Raw genomic sequence first — 22,991 nt, forward strand, 5'->3', positions numbered from 1 at the left:
CTTGTTCTGTGTTTATTAATATTTTCAAATGTAACTTTTTCCAAAAGGTCTCCTTAAAGAAAAGGGTGGCTCTGAATTTACCGTGTTTTAAATTGAGAAAAAAGTAATCCACTGAATCAATGGAGTTACACTTGAATACAGAAAATCTAAATTGAGCCCCTTTGTTGTAGTTTTGGAGTAGTAAAATGGACAGAGAATAGTAAAATGCATGGCAAGGGATGGTTCCTGCATTTTGAAGTGAGTGGCTGTTATGCCTCACACCTCAACTTTTCCTGCCTGGTTGCTGTTCTTTTCCAGGTTTAAAGAACACTGAGCTACGAGACCAGATTTGGAATAAGGACTGCGTCAGTGATCAGAGCTCTTCCCTGAAAAACAAACTCCATGGAATGCGTTATTCTATATTTAAGAGATTCTGTTTGGTGAAGAACTTTGCACATTTACTGGAAGCAATGTGAGAAATGCAACTGGTAAATCCCTGAAGCTCTTATTTTTGCACATGAATAAGTACCTCAGGATGGCAACTATTCATCAGATGAAGAGACAGGAACTGGAAAGGTTTTAGCAGCACGCCTCAGCTGAGCCAAAGAGAAATACCAAGTGCCTTTTTATTTCTTTTGATAGGATGTTTTTAATTAAAATGCCGAACTGTGTATTTTCCAAAAACAAGTCAAAACTAGAGCAGAAGGAAGTTGAAATCATAACAGTCTAGCAGTGAAACATCCCAGTGTCAATGAGCAAAGTATGTATCTCTTATGTCATCTTGCGCACATGAAGGGCATCGCTTTATAGAGCACAATACCAGGTGGCTATTAAGATGCACTGCTATTAGTATTTTGAAGCTGCTCAGACAATAATAACCTCATGGTATTATTAGTTTTTAACTACAGTACTACTTCTAATCCCATCCAGCCTTTTGGTAGGTAATGAAATGGAATTTAGTGTCGCGGTGTATCACAGTTGGCAGTTTTCACAGACTCTCTGGATGGATGTGAGGCCTCAATTAGCATTTTGTGAAAGGAGACCTAAGCAAGAAAAAGTAGATTATGAGTCAGAATTTCCAGTGGGGAGCTCTAATGATTTTCAGGACGTTATAAGCTGGTTGTGCAAATGTCATATAACTGTTGTGCTGCTCCACTAGGCTGGGTTGAAATGAGAGGTTGTTCCTTTGGGGTGGCAGAGAACTGTGAGCTGTCATACTTTAGCACTACAGGACTGAACAGATGAGCTGCCTTAGTGCCTGCTGCCACAGTGATCTCTGTTGGGTACTCTGCGGTTTCAGTGCTGGTATGTGCATGTGGAAGTCATTGTCAGATCAAGGCCTTAATAACCAGAAATCTCTTGAAGTGGCTAATTTCAAGTGGCTCTGAATTTCAGATTTGGAGCCAAAATATCAGAAAAGAAAAGTTACCTAGGTGGGAGGTTGTAAGAGAACATTTCAGTAACTAGTGTTACCCAGCAAATAGACGGTTTAATGTCTTCAAAACATATCATTTCTTTGTACAGCCATCTCCTTTGCAAAACAGGTGTTTCTGTGATTTTTTTTTTAAAGATGTACAATGTAAAAAGGAATTTTTTTTCTATGAGGTGTTTATACTTAGATCACAAAGGCTAAATAATTTAAACTGTGTATTATTCTTAACTGTAGTTATTAAAGCTCTAGGCATATGTCTTGTTCTGAACTATGCTCTCAAGTTTTGTGAAACAATGCAGTAGTCTTTACACTTGATTAACAAAACAGCACACTAAAGTAGACTGCCAAAACATGGAGAAATATCTCGTCAGCTGCTGGTGGTGTTCCATGTGCTGGCACAATACTTAATTTCCAGGGCTGTTTTGTAATTATTCAGTCTGTGATGAGTTATTTCACTGGTTTGATTCAGCACATGCTTTATGCTTGACTTGAACAGTATAAGAATGTGTTCATTTTTAACTGTTTTGCTGAACAGAGGTACAGGGAAGACCTCAGTCCTACAAAGACTTAAAGAAGGTACCAGGTCCTTGTAAGGGAATGCTCTGTGTCAGCCCTGACCCTGCAGTTATCTAGATGAATGGTTAACTTCACACATTTTGAGTAAACCTGTTGAGTAAACCAGTGGGGATACTCAACATGTGAATTCATAAATCAGCGCTGCGTTTGGGCTTTAGGCTGTAGTTAAATTTGACAGAATTCTGCAGCAAAGTTGCTTGAAAGGAATTCCGTCCTGGTGGCATGGCACGCTGCCCCTCACTTGGCCAGGCTGATGCTGGGGGGGGGGGGGTGTGCTAGCCTGGCCAGGGGACTGATCTAGTCTCTAATGGGGGGAAAAATAACACTGCAACCCCCAAACAGCTGTACTGGCACAACTTCAATGGCTGTGTGAGGAGGGAGGGATGGAGGACTTCTTTAGCTGAAGATGCCAAACCCTTCCCCCCTAAAGGTATGTAAAGCTATATACTAGTTTATTGAAACAATTTAAACTCTGCTGCACTCAAATTTTGAGAGGCTGTTCCCTATGGGCTGAAGTCTTAGGTTAAAATACTTTCAGTTGTATTTAACAGTCACACGTTGTAAAGATATTTAACTGTGTTTTGGGTTTTACATGTTTTACTTGTTGGGGCGGCTGCTGTTATTTATTTATTTATTTGAATAGTTTTTGCACTGCAGTGACTTGGGTATGGGATCACAGCAATGTTGGAGGTGCTGTGCTGAGTCCTTCCTTCCATCCATCGACTGTAGGCGGGAGTTAGGACTCCTGGTGTGCCGATGTCTCCTTCCTTGCTAATGTGCAGCATTTCAGTTCCAGCTATGAATGTGTTGGACAAAAAGATAAAGATTTGCTTTTCTTTCTTAACAACCCTGAAGGTCCCCCAAGTTGTGAATAAACTGTGTGTTTTTTTAGAATTGGGTGTCAATATCCATTAATCTGAAAATGAGCAAGACTGACAAAATTTTTTGTGTAGAAATGTGAGTGACCAGTAGGTAGAGCCAAAATTAAATATGACTGCAGGATTTGTTTCTTGTTTTTTAATGTTGGTTATTGTGAATTTTATCCATTTACTGTCCTGTGTTGAATAAAAATAGATTCTACTTTAAAATGAGAAATGTTGATTACTTCATCTTTTACATCTCTGTGATGAAATGCTCCATTTATTGGTTGGAAGGATAGACGCCCCTGCTGGGACAGTGCTCCTGTCTCTTGTGAGGGTAACGAAAATGGTTCATCAGGAGAACAAGTAAGAACGTTTTGTTTTGAATACGGTGACCTTCTCAACTTGAACGTGTCATTTTTTTCATTTTGTGGGATTGTGGGTTGTACAACATCAGTATTTCCAATCAGCTGCATCAGATGGGTGTATTCTGCTTGCTTATTTTGGTCTAGTAGGGAAGGAGGACACTCAACCCGAGTCAGGGACTGAGTCCAGCTCCTACAACGTAGTTTTAAGGTGACTTCTTTTGTTGTCTGCTTTGCCTGCTCTTCAAATTCAGTTCCACATAAATTGAAAAGCTTCATCTTTTCTCTCTAGCTCTAATCATGTGGAACATTACTGTCCTGATTCCATTACGATGTTTGACAGGGTTTGTGTGCCTCTACCAGAGATATAATGTCCAAATGACAGATGCACTGGGGAAAAACTGCTTGAAAAGGAAAACAATTTCTGGCTAGAAGGAGGTGTCTGAGGGTCCTGGACAGAATTTCTGAACAAGATGTGCCCAAAGCGCCTCCCAGGAATAGGCAAGTAGTAGCTGGGGCATCTTAAAAAAGAAGGGAGAGTCAGATCCAAGTTTCTGTTCTGGCTGATGGGGAGCAGGAGCCTCCACTGGAGTACCTGTACCCTCATGAGCACCCTGGCTGTTGCTGGGCACGCTGCGGTGGACGTTTTTCTCCAGTCTGTATAGGAAGGGTTTATAGGGTAGGAAAAATGAACGGGTAGCAGGGAAGGTGGTGGTGTGTTCACAAGTCGCTTTGAGGCTTCTTTTGCCTCTAGGTTAAACTGCTAACCTGCTCCATGCACTAAGATACACCTACTCCTGTATGTTTTGCCAGTTTGGAAGTTCGAGAAGGGATTCTGTCATCTGCTTCGGGAGGTTATTGCATGTGTTTCTGGAATAATATCCTTAGAATAACAATGGGAATCCTCCATGTGTGTTGGCGCCAATGTCACAGTGCCTCAGACTTTGGCTGACCTCGTGTTTACACTTGGGAATCTGTTTGGTTGCTGCCGGTAGGTTTCGCCAGTGACTGATGTGTGAGGTTGTGTATATGGGAAGTGCTGCTCAAAATTAGGCAGATGTAAGATGGTATAAATGAAATCAGAGGATGTTTAGAGCTGTTGGAGGCTACTGGTCTTCATATGGAATTAATTTGAAGGTTGTTTACAATCCTATCAAGTGATGAGGCCCAGAACTGGCAACAGTGGTGTTCTCTGGTCTGAATGAAATTTTATGGCCTGCATATTACATAGGAGGGTTGATTAGATTATTTCATGATTGTCCCAACCTTAGAGCTTATCGGATCGGATGTTCAGATTGCTGACCTTTCACCTTACGGCAAGTCCGTTTGGGTTTTGTTTTGCTCTCTGCTAAACCGGCCACGCGATGGTACAGACCCTTCCTCCTGCCCTCCTCTCGCAGCCTGCCCTGCGGAGGGACGTGGACAGTTTGCTGGGAGGTTCGCACCTGCGCGCCCTGGGGCTTTGGTAACCTTCAACTACATTTTCTGCCACGCCGAGTTACAAAGCCGACTGTCATCCTTAAAGCCGGGGAGGGGGAAGGAAAGGATTTAACTGCTGGTATGCTTCAGCCTCATGTCCAGTGACCTTAGCGTTGTGGTATGTGTCTCGCTGCCTCAGAGTTTAATAAACTTGGTTGCTGTAAAATGTTGGTTGTTCCCTTCATAGCATAAGTCACCAGAAGGCTGCATTCAAGAGCTTGAGCAGATCTCATCTAAAAAAAGAGTAAGGGCCTTTGTGTGTGAAAGATTGGCTACAGATTAAAAAAGGGAAGTGCAAAGACAGAAAGATGGTTCAGTTTTGGAAATGAAAGAGGAGGACACCAAGTGATGATGCGTGATTAAGATGCAGGGTGTAATTGGGGTGCTACAGAAATGTGAATGCAGGATGGGGTAATGGTAAAAATCCAAAGAAGGCAAAGCACAAAAGACTGAGTTGACTGGAACACTACAAAGAGAGGTGAAAATCTGGTGCTGGGATTAAAAAAAAAAAAAAAAAAAAATAAGGGAGGGGAAGAGCCACCTCACCCCAAAGGTACTGTGTGCTGAGCAGTGTTTGCAGGCAGGAACGAGGGGGCTGCTTTCCCCATCTGCCTCTGGTGGGCACTGGGCTTGGCCTTGGGAGAGACTGGGAGTCCCGGGGGGGACGTATCCCAAGGGGAGAGGGCTGCCGTGGCTGGATGTGGAGCTGGTCAGCTGCTGGGTCACTTCCCATGTATTACTTAGGCACGTGTAACCTGTCAAATACCTAGACGGTTTGGCCTGAACAACCTTCTGATTTTTCAACTGCCAGCAGGTTCATTTGAAGTTTGGCATTTTTGTGCTCACATCTGTAACTTTTTTTTTCTCTCTCTCCAGGAACCATTTAGTTGCTGTGCTTGTAAGAAATGCCTGTGAGGGTTGGTGTGATGTCCTGTCTCAGTGCTGCAGCAACCGAGGGTTTCTGCAGGTCCCAGTGGAGCTGTTGGGGACTTGCATCCAGTAGCGTTCAGTTGATTTTTCACTTTTTGGCATCAGCGCGCTCCTTTGCTTGTGTGATGGCAGGTTGGACGCAGGGTTGGATGAGCAGCTAGTGGAAAACCTGAGGGGGGCTGAAATTTTGGATGTCCTTTCCAGGCAGGTGCAGGCCTGTCCTTGTGGAGCCCAGTTTGAATTACTTTGATCATCTTCAGGTTACCGCAATTACTTGAATCTGGGCTTGGGGCTAGAGGTAGTGCTTCACAAATAAATGTCTTAGAACCTGAATTACTCTAAAATTTGCGTTTATTTACCCTCATACTAATTAATTCTCCTGCTGTAGTCACATAGATAGTGCGTTTTTAAAAATATAACAGAAAAATCTGAACTAAAACTTATTTCTCATTTTTCCTTACCCTGAGAGGTCACTTTCTTGCATAAACTTGGCCCTGAGCTTGTAAGGTTTCTCCCAATATCGCAGGATCTGGATTTCGTATTTGTTAGAAAATTGGCTTTTTGTGGCCTGCCACCTATGACTGAGTTAATTTTTTTTGTTTGTTTCACATAAAGATTCACAAAAGGCAAAAACTTGACAAGGTGGTATTGGATAGATGAACTGTGGCAGAGCAGGGTGAGATAAGTTGCTTAACCTTTCCCAACTGTGAGTACATTCGTAATTGTACTCACAGACTGCAGCGAAGATGTAATCCTTTCCAGCCTTTATTCCTAGGAACTGATTGCCCTTTCACTTGTGTAGCTCAGAAGCAGGCATTTGGAGAATCCAAAAACTTTGAAGTCCTTACCATCTTGGGCACTGCGTTTTTGGTTTTTTTTTTCAGTTTATCTGATACCCAAATCCTTAACAGGTCGCCTGAATTTTTTTTTGGTTATTCAGAAACCAGCGGTAGCTCCTCTCACTGAGATCAGAACTCAAAACAGCAGTCTGAGTTCATGTGCTAAATCAAGAGCGATATATATGCATGTGTATATATACACACACACACGAGTTGCAGCATGAATTGGGAACGAGCTGAGAGGGCTGGATTTCACTGCCCAATAGGTATGGGGAGTCTAGCTCAAAAGAGGAGTTATCGATCATTTTGTCACTTCTGAATTCTCACCTTCTCATTTTTGTGATATGAAGGGTATAGGCAGTCCATCGTAGCTGAGTGATGTACAGGCAAAATTTGTGGAAGGAGTGGGTTTCTGCCAAACACAGTGATGTTATTTGTGCTACAGAGGATGAAGTATTGTATTTGAGTCCGAGTCATCCAATTTCACTGCAGGCCATGTAAGACTTCAGCTTAGTAAGTACAGCTGGTTCTGAATCTATTCTTAAATTGCTCTGATGATCTTGTAGGAAACAGCTGAACGTTTTGCCATTCTGTGGCAGAATCTGTAGGTTTGGTTTTGTACTGGTAGGTGTAACTGCAGAATTCGATTTAGCCATCCCTGTTAGAAGTCTTTATAAAGCTTCCTCCCCCTTTTCCTTTGGCTGCAGCTTTCCAGTTAGGTGAAAGGAAGAAAGCATGTTAATAAAAGAATAGAAGAGGTCACAAAAATGTATCAAAAGCACAGTCTCTCTCCCAAATAGAAAAGCTGAAATGGCATGCAAGGTCACCTGTGCTGGGGTGACCGTCACCCCACTGAAGCGTGTGTGTGTTTAGCTTGGCACCAGCTCTTCACTTTCCTCTTGGCTGGGTTAGGGGTTTGGAAGTAAAAAAGTTCCCTTGCTTGCTTGGCACTGAGGGGAATCCACTGCCACAGCTGGTCTGTGTGTCTGCTTGCAAAATGGTGCAGTTGCTGAAAGGGGAGAGCAATAGCGAGAAACCTTCTGTTTTGCTTGCTGTGATTTTCACAGCAGCAGTTCTCAAAATAGGGATCATGGGCCCAGAAAGGCAGAACTGGGCTGACTGACAAATCTGGGGTGAAGGCAGAGAAGCCTGAGAATGTGTGTTTTAGGACTGATATCTGTATTAAGAGCTACATTAGACAGACTGGCTTCCCATACACTTTGCTGTCAGGCAAATCATAAGACTCTAAATCTACCCCAGATTTCAGCAAATAATTTTTTGAGGAGCATGAAATCCCTCTCCAGGAAAGCACCTAGAAATGGTAAATGGATTAAATCCCCTGAACATCTGAAACAGAAGGCATCTAGTTCTCAGAACAGTTCTCACTGTCATTTGAAATGAGACCTCTTGGTAGAAAGGTTACAGATGATGCAAGTCATACAGTAACAGGGAAAACAAAGCTCCTGTATTTGCCTGCTTGAATCCTCTAATAAAATAATGCATCTGTCAAAGCAGCATCTAAATGTCATTTCTGTATATCATCAGAAAGGAAGTGTTATTCTGAAGTGCAGACTGGTTCCTATACACAGTTTTTTCACCTTCCCAGACCCATGAAAGCAGTCAAAATGGATGATTAGCAGCTCTAGTACATTCACCTTATGCATCCCTATAAATATCAGGAGCTGCCTTCTACGTTGCTTCTGCTGTCTCTGTTTTTCAAGCACAGTTGAAATTTTCCACATAAATGGGTTCTGCTGAGAACAACAACAAACCACCCTGTGATAAACTGTCTTGCTAGTCTTACTTTTTTAGGCCGAAAAGTGGATCTAGTAAGCACTCGGGTGCTGCATGACTTTCCAGCAAGTTTAGTATTCTGTGGCATGAGTCTATTTTCAAGCAAGCTTGTCCAAGCAGTTGCATTGTGAATTACAGTTCGATTCACCCAGAATCAAATCCTGGATCGTTTTGGAGCGTGCAGCCTTTGCTGGGCTCTGCCTGTACAGGTATCTGGGCTGTCTGCAGCAGCTAAGGCTCCCGGGGGGGATGCGCGGGCTGGCAGAGGCTGGACCGGGATGCCAAGGGCAGGATGCTTTCACAAAGTGATCCGTGGTGATGGATTTTGTGTCTCAGGAGGACTTGGCTGAGCTTAAACCTCCTCACCTTTAGAATACGAAGCAGAGCCGGTTGTTGAAGCTGGCGGGCGCTCAGGAAATCGCATCAAAAGAAACACAGAGCAGATGCACCCGAAGAGCAACAGCAGGAGCACTGGGCAGAAAGAGGACTCCAAAGGTGTGAGAAAAGCATGCGGCTCCTCTCAAGTAGTGGTGGCATGTCTTAATCTTGTAGGAGGTTTGGATATCCTCATGGAGGACTCTCTGGAAATTCCTGCAAATAGTGTTCAGCAATGCAGAAGAGGCTAGTAATGGTGATGTTTTGCATATTGCAATATGATGCTATAGCACACTAGCAATATTTAATTTATGGTAGCCACCACATGTCTTGGGGGTGGGGGTGTTTGCAGGGGAGGCATATTTGTAATGCGAGCCGTACCTTAAAGATTTCTAGAGAGTCACACAGACACGTATACGCACACAGACAAGGGCACACGAACCAGGCGCACCTCCGAAGAGCAGCTCTTCAGCAAAAGGTAAAAGTTCTTCAAATAAGACACTGGTCTCAGTTGCTCCCTCTGGGAACACGGTGTGATTGGGTTGGAGGAGGGGAGAAGGATGTGTAGAAGACAAATAGACTGTAAGTGCCATTTTATTCAGAGGAACAAAGTGATGCGTTGCCTTTTGGCCCTCTCCCTAGCAAGCGCGAGGGTTAAGCACGCATACGCTCCAAAGCAAGCTGGGCTTGGCGTCTCTGCAGGAATCCTGTTTTGTTGGTAAGTGATTCTGGCTCTGTGGCTTTTCTGCTGCTCGTAGGCGCTGTTTTCTTGGGCGGAGGGATGGTGCGGAGCTGGTTGCACTGCTGGCAGGAGAGCCAGATGGCAAACGGGGGGGAGGCTGTGCCCCTCGGATGACATGGGACAGGGGAAGAGTGTGGAGCTCCCCCAGCCGTGGCGGGTGAAGGCACCGGGGCAGACAGCGGGGAGCAGAGCTGGTCAGAGGAGACGATAGAAGAGCAGCAAGAGAAACAAACAAAAGTGCAGGGAAAAGGTGTGGGGTTGGAGAGAAGAGCTGGGCACAACGTCTTCTAGGTTTTTACTTTATTTCTGAGTGTTTACTTTATTTCTGTATGTTCTTGATCATCTTGGTTTCTTGTCCAAAAACTCGTTTGCTGCCTATGGGAACTTTTTAGACAGTGGCTAAGAGCCATCAGTGCGTTTTCATCGAACACTTGGGCTGTGGGAGAGATCCAAAGAGGTGAAAACCTTCACATCCAGTGTCCAGGTTGTGTTGAAGGAGCTGAAGGTGAGAGGATAAGGTTTTAATAAAAAAAAAATAATAAAAAAAAAATCTATGTGAATCCAGTGAAACCCATTCAAAGAAGGAAAAAGAAAGAAGAAAGGAGGAAGAGGAGGACAAAAGACTAGGAAGGAGACATGGCTTCAGCTGTGTTGGAGTGTGACAGGAGAAGAAAGTCCGTCACATCTCAAAACCAATGTTACCGGTCCCAGGGTTCACCTGGGGCCACCTCTAAGAAAGGGAGGGTGCAGGAGGGCAGGGGAGGTATGGGCCGAGACCCAGCGCCATGGTGAAAACTTGGGCTGTGCAGGGCAAAATCCAATGGAGGATGGAGAAAGGGTAGTGAAAAATATTATAAAAAAAAAATAAAAATCAGGTTTTGTGTGAGGCATTCCCTCCCCTCATAAGCTACTTCCATTTCATTTTCTGTAACACTTCAGTGCTGCCCTTCCTACTGACCATACTGTGAATTTATGTTATTTGCTGTTTTCCTTGGTGAAAGGAGTCTTATTATTGCATGAAAATCTCAGTTCAGTTTTGTTTCTTGGTGAAAGTTTCTGTCTTTCAAAGTTGTAGAAGAAAGCTCACATACGTGACCTGGATGAACAGTCAGGTTCAAAAAATAGGAGACAAGTAAAAAAAAAAAAGCACAAATGTCTTATTTGAAAGCAGACGCTAATGATTTCTCATCCAATCTTTTGAGTTGCTTCGGTTGTGACCTATGATTTTTAGAAATGGTGGCAAAGCTAATAGAGACAAGTGATTGTCTAGGTAATGCTTCCACGGAAAAGCATCACTCAACCCAATGTAAATTTGGAAACTGCAAGAATAGTTAAAAGTTTCTCTATTTCCTGCAGCCTTCAGTATTCTGGTGGAGCAGATCAGGCACTTTCACTGCTACCTGAGGCTTTTGTCATCCTTTTCGCACAGTATCTGTGGCTCTGTTCTGGATTCCCACCCTAAAAGATGAGACTCTTTAATCTCATTATTTAGAAAATGTGCTTCTGCCCATTAATGGAAACAGGGCTGATCTGTGCAAAGAGAACAAATATGTGAAAATACGTACGTTACAGAATAATGTTACATATTTGAGATATTATCTAGCTATCTATGAAGATCTGTATTTTTAAAATCATGATAAAATAGAAGGTCTGATTTTTTTATGTACTGCAAAGAACTATGCAAAGTCCCTTTATGGTGACCCCCCAGGAATTCCCGTGGCTAGCTCTGATTTTTATGGGACGCGGGCATGATGCAATTGAGGTAAAATCTCCCACCCAGGGTCTGAACTTTGCCAATGCACTTAGCTTGCTGAAAAGCAATGTTGAGTAGCGAAACGTTTCGTAGCCATTCCTGCTGATGTGATGGTGGGTCGGTGTCGTAAGGAGGGGGTGAGCAGCCGCGTGCAGATGAGGAGGCACCCAGGGATGAGTCACGGATGCAGCAGTGATTGCCTCCTGCTCTGCCCAAGTCAGGTCTCTAGTCCAGACACAAAAGCGCATGGATGCCCCCGTCCCCCAGGCCCCACATCTTGTGAACGCGTGAAAGACGTTACGCCAGGCTGGCACCGGTATTAGCAATCTTTGGGTTGCCAAGACTTTAGGGTGTCTGAGGTCTGCTTGTCAGAAAGATGGAAATAGCTGATTTACAGTGAGTCACTGAACAGCTCTGAGCTGCTCAGATGGCAGTCTCCCAAAACAGGCATCTGAAGTAACTTCGCTTTCCTGCACCACGTAAAATGCCAGGCAGTTTTCTTCAAGTCGAGCCATATATTGCCTCCCTCCTGTTTGGGAGCTTGGGCTGCGGCCCCCGCTCAGGCTTTCCTGCCAAGAGCATGAGCCAACCTTGTCCAGTGGAGGGAGTTGACTTTTCCACTTCTTGGCTATCATCCCTCTGAATGATCTAGCGGGTGACTCCAGACACAGTTAATGTCATTTATTTTTTTCTCATCAGCTCTTGAAAGTTCCAGTTGGGTCTGCTAACTTCTTCCATAACCTTATGAAAACACAGCTTTTATAGCTGGGCTTTCCCAGAAGCTCTATCCCAGGGATCCGGCACGCTGACTACGTGTATCATTAGCAGCTAGTTAGGGTCTGCGTGCGTATGTATGTATTGCACGCTTCATATTGTGTATGTGTTGCATGCTTCTTATGTATACAGCAGTGCCTAGGGCAAGACTGCAAGGCACTCAGGTACTCTTGGCTCCACGTCGATAGTTTAAATGAAGGCCTAGCGACAGATAGCTGGATTGCAGAGATGGGAGGGGAGTGAAAAATGAAGGGAAGAGGTGGAAAATGGAAAGCAGAGAGAGAAGGGAGCCTGAAAATCAAGCAGAGAGGTTGCAGGATTGCTGCAATGTTAGAAGGTGCGGCCAAGTGTCTCCGTAGGCAGCTGGCAGCACTCGGCACCGCGGCGCGGGGCACGGCGATGCCCGAGGTCCTGCTCCTGGCAGGGAGAAAGGGTCGCCTGGGGAGGTGATGCAAAGCGCTCTTAGCAAATTCAGGACGTGGGGTCGTCTGTGCCGCTGCGTTGCAGGGCCTGTGCCAAGGAGCTGGTGCTAGCGCTGCAGTGAAAAGAAACGCTTGTGGGGGCTGAGCTTCCTCCACACCCAGCAGGGAGCAGGGAAAGGCAACGGCTTTGCACCGCTGGGAGACCTTCAGGAAATCAATTGGGGGAACTGCCAGGTATTGCAAGTGCTTTAGAAAACAGATTGCTAAAAAAATTGCTAACGTAGAGCTGGAGAAAGAAGGGTTTTTTCCCTCGGTAGGCAGAAGAGAAAAGTCAAGAAATGCCAGATGCTGTAAAGGACACATACTTTCACAAAGTGGAAGGATCTCCTGTGGCTTGAGACTGCTCTTCCCCTTCTCCAAGCCAGTACCGCACACATGGACAAGTATGCGTGAGTTAACAGGGTTTGCTATTTTTACTTTCCCAAGATTTGAGCCTATTAACTGATATGTGTGAGTGTTGAGACACAAGCAAGAACTACTGGTACCAGAATTTTAACAAGAATTGTAAACAGAATAAAGGCAGTATTATCACCAAGGTGGCCGGCATTGTTGGATTAAAGAGCAAGGCTGGTTCCTGAGTGAGTAATACTCCGTTCTCCAGCCCACAGGGCTCTATATCTGCACCCTGGTGCCCCAGACCAGCCATGTCGGGAGATGCCACAGCTCCCTTCCAGCCCATGTTCCTGGGGGTTTGCCATGGAAACCAGGATGTGGGCGATTATGGCTGCACCGTGTGGATTGGGGATGGGTTGAGCGATGGACACAGAGATGGGGCTGAGGCCAAGAGTGAGGTGGGGAGCTGGACTGCTGCATGGCGAAGGGCCAGATGCAGGCTTTCAGGGCCCATATAGACAAATCCTATAAAGGTGCCAGTATTAATAATCAGTCATTCTGTAATTAGCATTAAATATGATCATTTCCAGGACCGGTCCTGTGGAAACCTGGCAGCATATAGAAGAAAAGTGCAAAGAAGCAAGCTAAAATTTCCGTTTACAGCAAGCCATAGGCTTTCCATAGGCTGATGGAAAGGAGTGAGAGCTGGACTGGAAAGGTCAGTCATGCTCCGCAACAGGCGTGATGGAGGAGCTTACGCGGGCATAGCCATTGGTTTAACTATTAACAGTGTAACCCCCATGGAAAGTTAATTCCTGCATAGACTTGACCTTGACTCACAGGTCTGGGGGGAGAAAAATCTAGAAGCAAGAGTGATGAAACGCCAAAGATGGTGAAAGGGGGGAGAGAAGACTGAACAAAGTAGGGAGGGGAAGAGGAGCTGGGGGAGTGAAGGGGAAACCTTCCCAGCTCCACAGGCAATCTGGTGTTTTGGTCAGTTTGAGGGAAACGGCGAGGAGAGGTAAAGCAGTAAGAAAAGGCCCTGTGGGAACATGGAGACAGACACGTGCAAGAGACCTACCGCTGAAGGAGGGGACCTGCAAGGGAAGGGATTCATGGGCAGAGGAAGCAGCCGAGAAGCTTAGATATGGAGCAGGTAAGGAACAAGTTGATTTTTAAAAATCACTATTCTCTGCTTCTTCTTCTAGGCAAACTTTGTTCAAAATCTATCACTGTCCTTAAAATACTTGGCTTGAGTCATGCTCCAGCTGCCCATCACCTTCTCAGGCCAGGCTGCGCCTTCCCAGTCCCAACGGCCGAGGAGGCATTTCCAAATACAACCTTAGACCCTTATCAGCCCCTTCCAAGGGCACCCAGCTACTTTCCGTGCTTTGCACAAGCCCGAAGGTTTTCCCTCCCTGGCCTCAACCGCAGGCACCTCTCCCTGCCCTGCAGGTGGGGTGAGCTACTGGGTATAGGGTCCAGCCCCACACAGCCCCCCGGGGCGCAGGGCAAGGGCAGGCACCGCAGGCAGGACACCGAGACGTCTCGCTCCACCACGGACAACAAGGAGAGCGAGGAAACGGGGTTCAGCGATAACTCGTGGAAATGCATTTCCCTGCGGAAAAGTGAATGGGAGATCTTTCCCTGAGAGGTTTAACTTACATGGCTTTTCTTTTTTTCCCCCATCCATCTAAATCCTTTTGAAGATTACCGCCCTGCACTCGCCCAGTTTGGATGTGCAGCTGCTCACAGCAGGTTGCGAGGGCACTTAGTTTCTTGAGTGCTGCAGGAAAACTAGGTTTTAGAGAGGCTGGGCGTCATGGTCTGCAGTGGGTGCCACTGTGTGAGCACAGCGACTTCAGGATGGGTGAAGCGAGCCCTGGAAACCCTGTCCCATGGCTGTAGATAGGTGACTGTGATTGATGGGGATGCTTCAGAGAAAGGACAGATTCGGGAAGATGTAGGGTTCAGTTATGGAATTTAGTTATCGGGCCTGAAAGTAGCTCATGGTCCCAAGAGCATTCTAGACACCTTTAGAAGGCCTTGAACAGAATAAACAAGAAGATAGAAAAAGAAAGATCCCAATTAGAAAAACACAGGTGCACATTCCACGATAAAGGGAACTGGGCACAAACAACCTCAATTCAGGGGCTTATCTCGACCAATTGGACTAAGGCAAGTCTTGCATGCCCTAACACAGCCAATTAATGTTCAGTGTTTATGCGCGTGTATAGAATGAGTATAACTAACTTTACCTTATGTTTATGCATGTGGACAGTATCCTTGTAACCAATCACCGCTTATGCTTGTGCGCGTGGACACCAAATGCTTGCATGCAGCAGCCAATCAAAGTTTCTAAACGACTTAGAGAATTGTACAAGAATGATCAGTTAAGCTCAATAAAGGGGCGACTTTAATCATCATATTGCTGTTCTATCGTCCGGGCCCCGCACGGAATAATCCCTAAACCCTACAGGGAGACTATCACAAAAGGACATTGCCACCTCAAGACGGGTCTGATGGGCAGCTCCTCGGAGGGGCTGCAGAGGCTGGCAGTCCGTGGGAAAGGCGAGCAGAGGCAGAGGCAGTGCTGTCCCTGCCTTGTCCTCGGCATCTCACCGTCTCGGTCCCTTCTGCGTCGTTGCAGCTGTGGGGACAGAGTGGATGGGGATGGTGCCATGCCACCCCATGCCAGCCCTCCATGGAGAGTGGCTGATGCAGCCCTCTTGATCCCTAAAGCTTTACACTCGCCCTTTCAGCAGCACTTGCAGCAGGGGGGGATCTCGACCCGTGTAAAGACAGCGTGGATGTTCTCTGTCTTGACAGCAGCGAGTCCAAGTGCAAACAGTGTGTGATCTGAATATCCTACAGTTACACCTTGGAAACCTTAATAAAGCTGCCTCTGAACTGCCTATGCGGAGCAGACACTGGGACAAGGAGACAGAGGCACCTTTTTTTACTCCTTGGGAGCACCCGCCGGCATAAGTGACATCTGGCTGGGGCACCGCCAGATCGTCGGGCCAAAGGCTCAAGCCCCGCAGCCCTCTGAAAGCCACATCTGCCTTTAAGGGTTGTGTGTACAAAGTGGTATGTGTTGGCCTCGGTAAACAACTTAGCAGAGAAGGCAAAGCAGAGCTGTGCAACACTTGACATGCCCCCTGCGGCCTGGGGGATAGTAGCTTAGTGCTGCCCGTAGCTGTTCAAAATGCTCGTTTAAGGCAAATGATGGAGAAACATGTTCGGGTGCTGTATTGCCAGGATTTGGCCCAGCTGATGAACTGTTGAAGGGTTCGATAAGATAGGATAATTATTCCAAGGCATTTTTGCCCCGCATTGCACAACATGTAATGAAATAAGGAGATTCGGGAGGGTTAAACCAGCTAAAGGCAGGCAGCTATCTCACGGAGCTGCACGTCCTCTTTGATGAATACCATCTTTTGTCGCCTTTCAGGCACGGGCCTGAGCTGTGCCTTAGATTGCATCAGGCTCTTACCATAATTTCTGAGAGCTCAGCTTTTCTAGATTCACTTCTACATGAAAAGTTCTTGAAAAGTGCAGTAGTCGGCAATTTTACAGCAAACCAATTTTTCCAACAAGTATAAATGTAATTAAGGCAGGGGAGTGGGATGTGTGCTGGAGCTTAAGAAACACAATTTAAATACCCAGGGACAATAGATAGGATGGAGAGGCAGGAACAGGATCATCACCTGGATTTCAGAGCCTGTCCTTTTGCTGGAGCAGCTGGTCAGTTTTTTAAACGGAAATCAAAAGGTGGATACTCACCGGTGTGAGATTCTGATCATTAGGTGTCTCAATGATGTGGGATCAAATCCTGCAATGCACCAGAGACCTTGTCTTGGAGGAGGCCACCACAGGGGTAGATCTCAGCAGCCTCCTCTACAAGACCAAACGCCCCATGTGCATCTCCCAGCGTGAGTAGTTTTGCTGCCTCTTTCTAAACGGTTGCGTTTTTGTTGACATGACCGTCTTCCTTGGGCACCTGCTGCTTGTCAAGGTCAATCAAGTCACTCGGGAGTGAACCGTGGTAAAAGAGGGTTAGGGCAATGCTTAGCAGAGCAGGGTATGAAATGATCGGTCACAGAAGTCCCGACCCATGTACAGAAGCATCGGGATTGATGAGGAAGGACTGTTGCAGTGGGAGAGGCTGCACCCACCTTGGAATAGCCGTAGGGATAGCCTACGTCATAGCTTACAGGATAGTCATGGGGATTAGCCTCCGGGATGGCTTGCAGGATACCCTGCGGGGTAGACTGCAAAATAGCCTGGAGGATAGCCCGGGGGTAGCCTCCAGGACAGCTTACAGGATGGACTGGGGGATAGCCTAGGGGATAGCTTACAGGATTGCCCTACGGTGGCAAGGGCTCTCTCCTGAAAGACTTCAAGTGCTTGCTCCAAGCTGGCAGAGGAAAGATGGCTTGCACCTCCCCAAAGAGTTGCCTTGCCGCTGGCTGTGAGGGAGTACCGCTGGCTTCGGTCCGAAAGGCCAGCCTGGCTCTGGCTCCAGGACCCGCTCAGCCCTGCCAGCTCTTCCGAATCCCCTTCGCCCAGCGAACGAGCCCTGCCCGTGCGTTGCGGGGGGCAGCCGAGGCTGCACATCGTGCCGTAGCCCACAGGGCCACGTTGGCCTCCTCTGAGGGTCAGTTGTGTCTTGCTCGAGGGCCTGGGGGTGGGCAGGGAAGGCGGCACCGACCCCGCTGCCGCAAGCCCATCTCTCCCAAACTGCGGCGCAAAAAAGGCCGGGAAAGGTTTTTGCAGCTCTTCCGTCAGAAGCCTCAGAAAACACCGAGAACTAACGCTCGCAGGGTGAGCTGTTTCCAGCCGCGGTGTGTGCCTGCAGCCCGTCAAACAGCCTCTCCCCTGTGAGGGCGGAGGAGCGGCTGCCTCCAAAGCTTTCTCGGTGACGGAGCATCACCCGCCGCGGCTTCGGCTCCCCACAGGCACTGCAGCACAGCACAGACCCGCGGCAGATGGCATCTGGCATCCGCTCAGAGAATCGACCATCGGATGCTTTGCTCTCTCCTGGTTTTCGGCTGCGCCTTCCCATGGGAGACGCCTTTGCCAGGATACTTCACATTCCCTTAAATGACAAATTCCTTCGCTCCGGGGGTGGCACGGATGGTGTTGGGCGAGAGCATGGGCTTTACTCTTTCTTCATGCTTCTGGAGCTTACGGGGGGGAGGGGGGTGGGAAAGCTGCTGCTTTTTCTTTCCATCCTTGTAATGATAACAGGAGGGATGTGGAAATTAAGCTGCTGAGTTTGGGCTGAGGCGGTCTGAGCCCCGGTGGTGGGTTTCTGAAAGGACACTTCAGCGCAGGGCACAGCTGGGAGCCTCTCACACCGCTTGCAGGGTGCGGGCAGCTCACCAGAAGGGTCGGCACTAATTCATGATTACAGTCCTATTTCAGCATAAAAATGAATGACATCTCTCCCCACCCTGATGAAGGAGGTTTTTCTCCCCTCCCCAGCCTCCCCCGGGGGATAAATGCCACTTGGTCTTGTGTGTAAGAGGAGCTGGTCGGCCCCAGGGTCAGAGCAGCAGCTCTCAGCCCTAAAGCCAAGAGGGGTTGTTGCTACGGGAGTCGAGAGGGCACTTGCAGACAGCATCTGGAGCCTGTGTCTTTCCCTGTCCGAGGCAGCTGGATTTGGAGGGAAGCAAAACTAAAAGGAGGTGGCAGAGAGAGACAGAAGCACGGCAAAATGCATGCATGTTAGAGGAGGGACCTTCCCAGAATGAGAGTACAGTGGGGATACAGAAGAGCGGGGACACCAAACTGTCAGGCAGCGGTGGCTCAGCTTGGTAGGATAAACCTTATTTTCTGCTCTGTTTGACACTGGAAAAAAGTCCAGTGAAAGCCCAACTGTAGCAAGATGGGATCTGCCTCCTCAACTTACCGGCCCAAGTGTATTTATTTGGATATTGATGGAAGAATTCAAAAGGTACTTTTGCTGTTTTTTACAAAGTAGCGTCTCTGGACGCAGCAGCGGCTGCGGGCTGTGTTTGCTGCACGACCTATTTCTGTAACGCGAGTTAGATGCGTGTTTGCATTCAGTGCCGTTGCGGGCTTCAAATCTCTTTTTAAGGGGAAGGAGGGGGGATCTTGAGCAGCTTTTGCTTTGTACACGGATGTTTATTTGAAGGGGAAGGGGGGGCTGGCAGCCGGGGAGGGCTGGGTGCTGCCAGCTCTCACGGATGGCATGGGGATCCTCGCTTTAGCAGCCGTTCAGGCTTCCTCTCCCGGAGTAGCGTTGCGACGTGTTTACAAAGTTTTGCCCGCGGAGCGGTTTTCACCCAAGCAGCGGGAGCCGGAAAGCACGGCGTGCTGAGTTATTTGGAGATTACCTGCTGCGGGGGGGTTAGCGATGGGCATTTTCCTACTGCCAAGCTGAACGGCAGGCAGGTGCCCGGCTGTTGTGCGTTGGGGTGTGCCGCTGGATCGCCAGGGGGCTGTGGGGTCCCTGCCACCTTTGCCAAGTTGTTCGTAAAGGTTGATAAACGTTAATTAAAACTTTCACTTTCATTAGCCTGCATTGTTTGCTGAAACACGGTTCACAGCACAGGGAAAACGGTAGGAGAAATGTATTCTGGCTAAAAGGGAGAGCTCGCACGCTGTCGAACTGAACTGACAGCCCACTGCTTTTAAACAGAAATAATGCCGCCGCGTTTTTGCAAGTCCTTTTTTTTATTATTTCTTTTTGTCAGCAATTTTTTGGCCACAAACCAAGCGCCTTTTTTGTACTGGAGAACCGCTGCGAGGCTCAAGAGCAAGTAAACTCTGACTTGCAAAATTCAAATCTCTCTCTCTTCCTGCTCTTTTGAGAGCAGAATTTTCATTTCACCCAGCCTTGCCTTTTGTTTCTCCTTTAAAAAGAAACAGCAAAGCTACCCTTTCCCTTCCCTCCCCTTTGCTGTATGAGTGACAGCAGAAAGGAGGTAAAGGGAGAGCTGATACTCACAGTCCCGTCCCACCGGGCGCACCTCTGTTGCCTACGGTCCCCACTGCCACTGCCCTGGAGACCACCACGACCATGAAAGTCATGTCCTCAGGAGCAAGACCTTGGAGAATCCAAATCTGTGCCAGGTTCCCCACAGCAGGCTGCTCCTCTTCATCCATCTCGGGGGTTAGACGTGACGGTGGTCCCTCTCATCTGTCCTGGCAGGTGGGAGCGTGCCGGCTCTGCTGGGCTGAAGGCACTGCTGCTTTTTTGCCAGAGCTTAATGAGTTGGTTGCCTGATGACCACTAGAAGCAAGGCTTGTACAGAGCTCCCTGGCATCTTTACAGTTCAGTATGACAACGTTTTGGTATTTTGAAAGGGTGGCGAGTGTTCCCATAGACATTGGTAAAGCACATTGTCTGTCATTCATGCTGTTTTTAAAAAAAAAAAAAGAAAAAAAAGCACGTCTCAGAACCAGTCTCTGGAGAGTACTTTTGACACTAAAAAACGCAGAAGAGGCACAATCGCATGAGAAAGCAAATGCAAACTCAGGCAGTATTAAGGTTTTTTTTTTTTTTCTCGATAAACATTATCTGTTTCTTTTGTCAGATGTGAAATTCCATCTGTGCAATGTTTGGAAGGATTCCTGCAGTAAAAATGCTGTGTAAATGGGGTTCACCCAGGGGTAAGCAGGGCATATCTCAGATTCTCATGCCTCCTCAGTAACAACATCATTAGAAATAAAAAAATAAAAACCAACCCTTAATCTTCTAAGGAATGCAGTATTGGAGGCTTCTGAAGGGAACTCATTAAATCAATGCTAAGCTATTCATCAACCCAGTTATGAGGTATGAGCTTCATTATAACAGTACTTGTTGAGTTTGAAAGGGCTCAGCTCCAACTTGCAACCGGCTTGCTGGACATCGCAAAGTTGTGCGATAGAACTGGGCATCCTACAATACCGCTAACTGTGATGGCAATTACTCACAGGTAATTTTGTGTTTCCACGGCCTCATCCTGAATTTCTACTGGTGCAGCCGCAGGATGTGCTACTGACTTTGGGAGAAGTCGTTCTGCCTTGGCACGGGGGTAAATGAAAGGACAAACCAGGCTCGGAGAGCCGCATCACCTCTCCCGGGAACCTGCATGTTGCAGAAGAGCACTTGAAAGCGCTCTGCAACGGGAGCGTTGAATTAAGCTAAGTAGGTTTGTGTGTCGGCAGGTCCGGAGGGGCACAGCAGGGAGGGCAGAGGGACGCGGCGATCCTTGAAGGAGTTTGTTGGCTTTGAAGCTCCTCTCGCTAGTTGTTGAAATAAAGGAGGCACCATCAGCGGGGGTTGAACGCAGAGCCACACCTGAGGCCAACACGTCCCAGAGGAAGGGCTGAGGTCCATACCCCCAAGGCCAGTGCCATGAACACCAGTAGCCTCCTGGGGGAGGGGGTGGTGGGAGGCTGGGGGGAGAGGGGAGCCCAGCCCAGCAGACACCAACCCTGGTACGCCCACAGGCACCTGAGCTCAAGATCCCCAAAAAGCTGGTTCTCATGTCCACCAGAGGAAGGCTTCGGGCTGCTGGTAGCTGTGTCCTGGCCAAGGGACAGGGGATGGGGATCCCCCATGGAGTGGCCACCTGCCAAGCTGGTGGAGGCAGAGCCAAATGTGAAGCAGGAGGTGGAGGGGACAGCTGCGCTGGGGCTGCGGGAGAGGGAAGATCAAAGGCTTTGTGGCGTTACAGCCACACACCGAACCGGGGCTCTGCGCAAACCAGCTTCAAAGAGGTCACTTGTTCTCGGAGCTGATTAAAAAATGAAATTACAGCGTAATGCGCTTTCTATCCAGCACCTACATAAAGGGGATGCGCACCTGGGGGAAACAAGCGCTGCTTGGTTTATTTATTTTTAAAGGATCCTCTCACCCAGAGACCCGCAGCAGTTCATTACCCGCTTGCCTGGACACACACGTCCCTCTGCGCTTCACACGCGTGCCCAGGGCTTAGCGCATCTGTGAAACACCCCCGTGTCCCACCGCTGCCACAGCCTGGTCTGCTGCCAGGCAAAGGAGAAGATGGTGGGATGGGGGAAGCCGTGGCCGTGTTTCATATAGGATAAGGTGATTTTGCAGTACCCACCCAAACCCCCAACCTGCCAGCGGAGAAGTGAGGTTTACTGCAGAGTCCTATTTTCCTTCATAATGTTATTAACCCTTTGGCCACGTTTTTAAGAAAAATTCCTATTGAGCCTGTTTCCAATTAAAAATCCACCAGCAAGAAAATGTTCCCCAGCTCATGCCCAATTTTTTTCCATGAAGAAACTACTGGGGAACATTTTCTTTTGACCTTTGAGATTTAAATGGTAACAGAGCCGAACCAGCCAGTGGCCTTATTCCCAGGTGGGTGGCTTCATGGCTCTCGTTTTCAAATGTCACAGGGTAGTGGCTTTGCTTACAGAGTTGTAAGGAGTTCCTCCAAGAAAAATGCTTAATTCAAGAGGATTTCTGTTTCCAGTGTCTTAATCAACATCATATTTGTAACAAAGATGGAAAGTCAGAGGGGTACAGAGCCTGATCTAACTGGAAAAAGGAAAAGGACCGCCGCCTTTGTCAAGGATTCTATGAAATTACTCAGGGTGGTATTTTCATCCTCTTCAGAAAGCAAGTAAAGAATTTTGGAGTCATTTTTCTGGTTTACTGAGTCATTCTGGATGCCAAACAGAGAAATTACCTTCTTTTTTTTTTTTTTTTTTTTTCCCCCAAAGAAATGTATTGAGTTCAACCTTTCTGGGTGTCTACTGTACTGACCTGTGGAGCAGGACACCGAGCCATCTACAGCCATCGTTCCTCTTGGTCTGAGGTCCACAAAGAACAGTACAACGCCAAGACTGGATTTTGGTGCTGTGCTTATTGCATTGAAACGTCAGCGCATAGGAATCATTTCTGTCATGTGAGCTTTTCCTTTTAATTAGAGCAACAGCAACTGTGGTATAAATGCCTAGACTCTAGCAAACCCAACAGATTTTTCCAAAGCTCACCATGCTATTTTTAACGTGCCAAACTGGATTCAGATTAAAAACAAAACACAGCAGAAAAATAATGGCGTGATGATCAGTTCAAAGCAATTAAGTATTTTTGCATCCCGGTGACTCTCGCAGCACAGCAGGCCAAGTATGCTCTGCGGTGCACATGGACCCCATCCCCGTCTGTTTGGATTGAGGATTTAGGGCAACACCCTTTCAGCTGCCGACCATCCGAGGGGTGCACAGAGGGGGTGTTCGTGGGCAGTCGGGACATGGACACCTCCGGGGGGCTGCTCTGCCTGGCTGGTG

The 22,991-nt window shown here is 47.4% G+C and overlaps 2 protein-coding genes across 10 annotated transcripts in view; both read left to right on the top strand.

Annotated features, from left to right (window-relative positions):
- Nucleotides 1-3,086, top strand: part of SLC37A1 (solute carrier family 37 member 1) — a 39,554-nt gene extending 36,468 nt beyond the window's left edge. For all 9 annotated transcript variants that reach the window (XM_049835216.1, XM_049835218.1, XM_049835221.1 and 6 more), the window contains one exon: nt 298-3,086. In XM_049835216.1, coding sequence (XP_049691173.1) covers nt 298-313 — 16 coding nt within the window. In that variant the 3' untranslated portion in view covers nt 314-3,086. The remainder of the gene's footprint in view (nt 1-297) is intronic.
- A 15,142-nt stretch (nt 3,087-18,228) lies between these two features.
- PDE9A (phosphodiesterase 9A) overlaps nt 18,229-22,991 on the top strand; it is a 50,163-nt gene continuing 45,400 nt past the window's right edge. The window contains exon 1 of the mRNA XM_049835179.1: nt 18,229-18,675. Within this exon, the coding sequence (XP_049691136.1) occupies nt 18,607-18,675 (69 nt within the window). The 5' untranslated portion in view covers nt 18,229-18,606. The remainder of the gene's footprint in view (nt 18,676-22,991) is intronic.

The sequence above is a fragment of the Accipiter gentilis genome, chromosome 32, assembly GCF_929443795.1.
Source record: "Accipiter gentilis chromosome 32, bAccGen1.1, whole genome shotgun sequence".
Lineage (NCBI taxonomy): Eukaryota > Metazoa > Chordata > Aves > Accipitriformes > Accipitridae > Astur > Astur gentilis.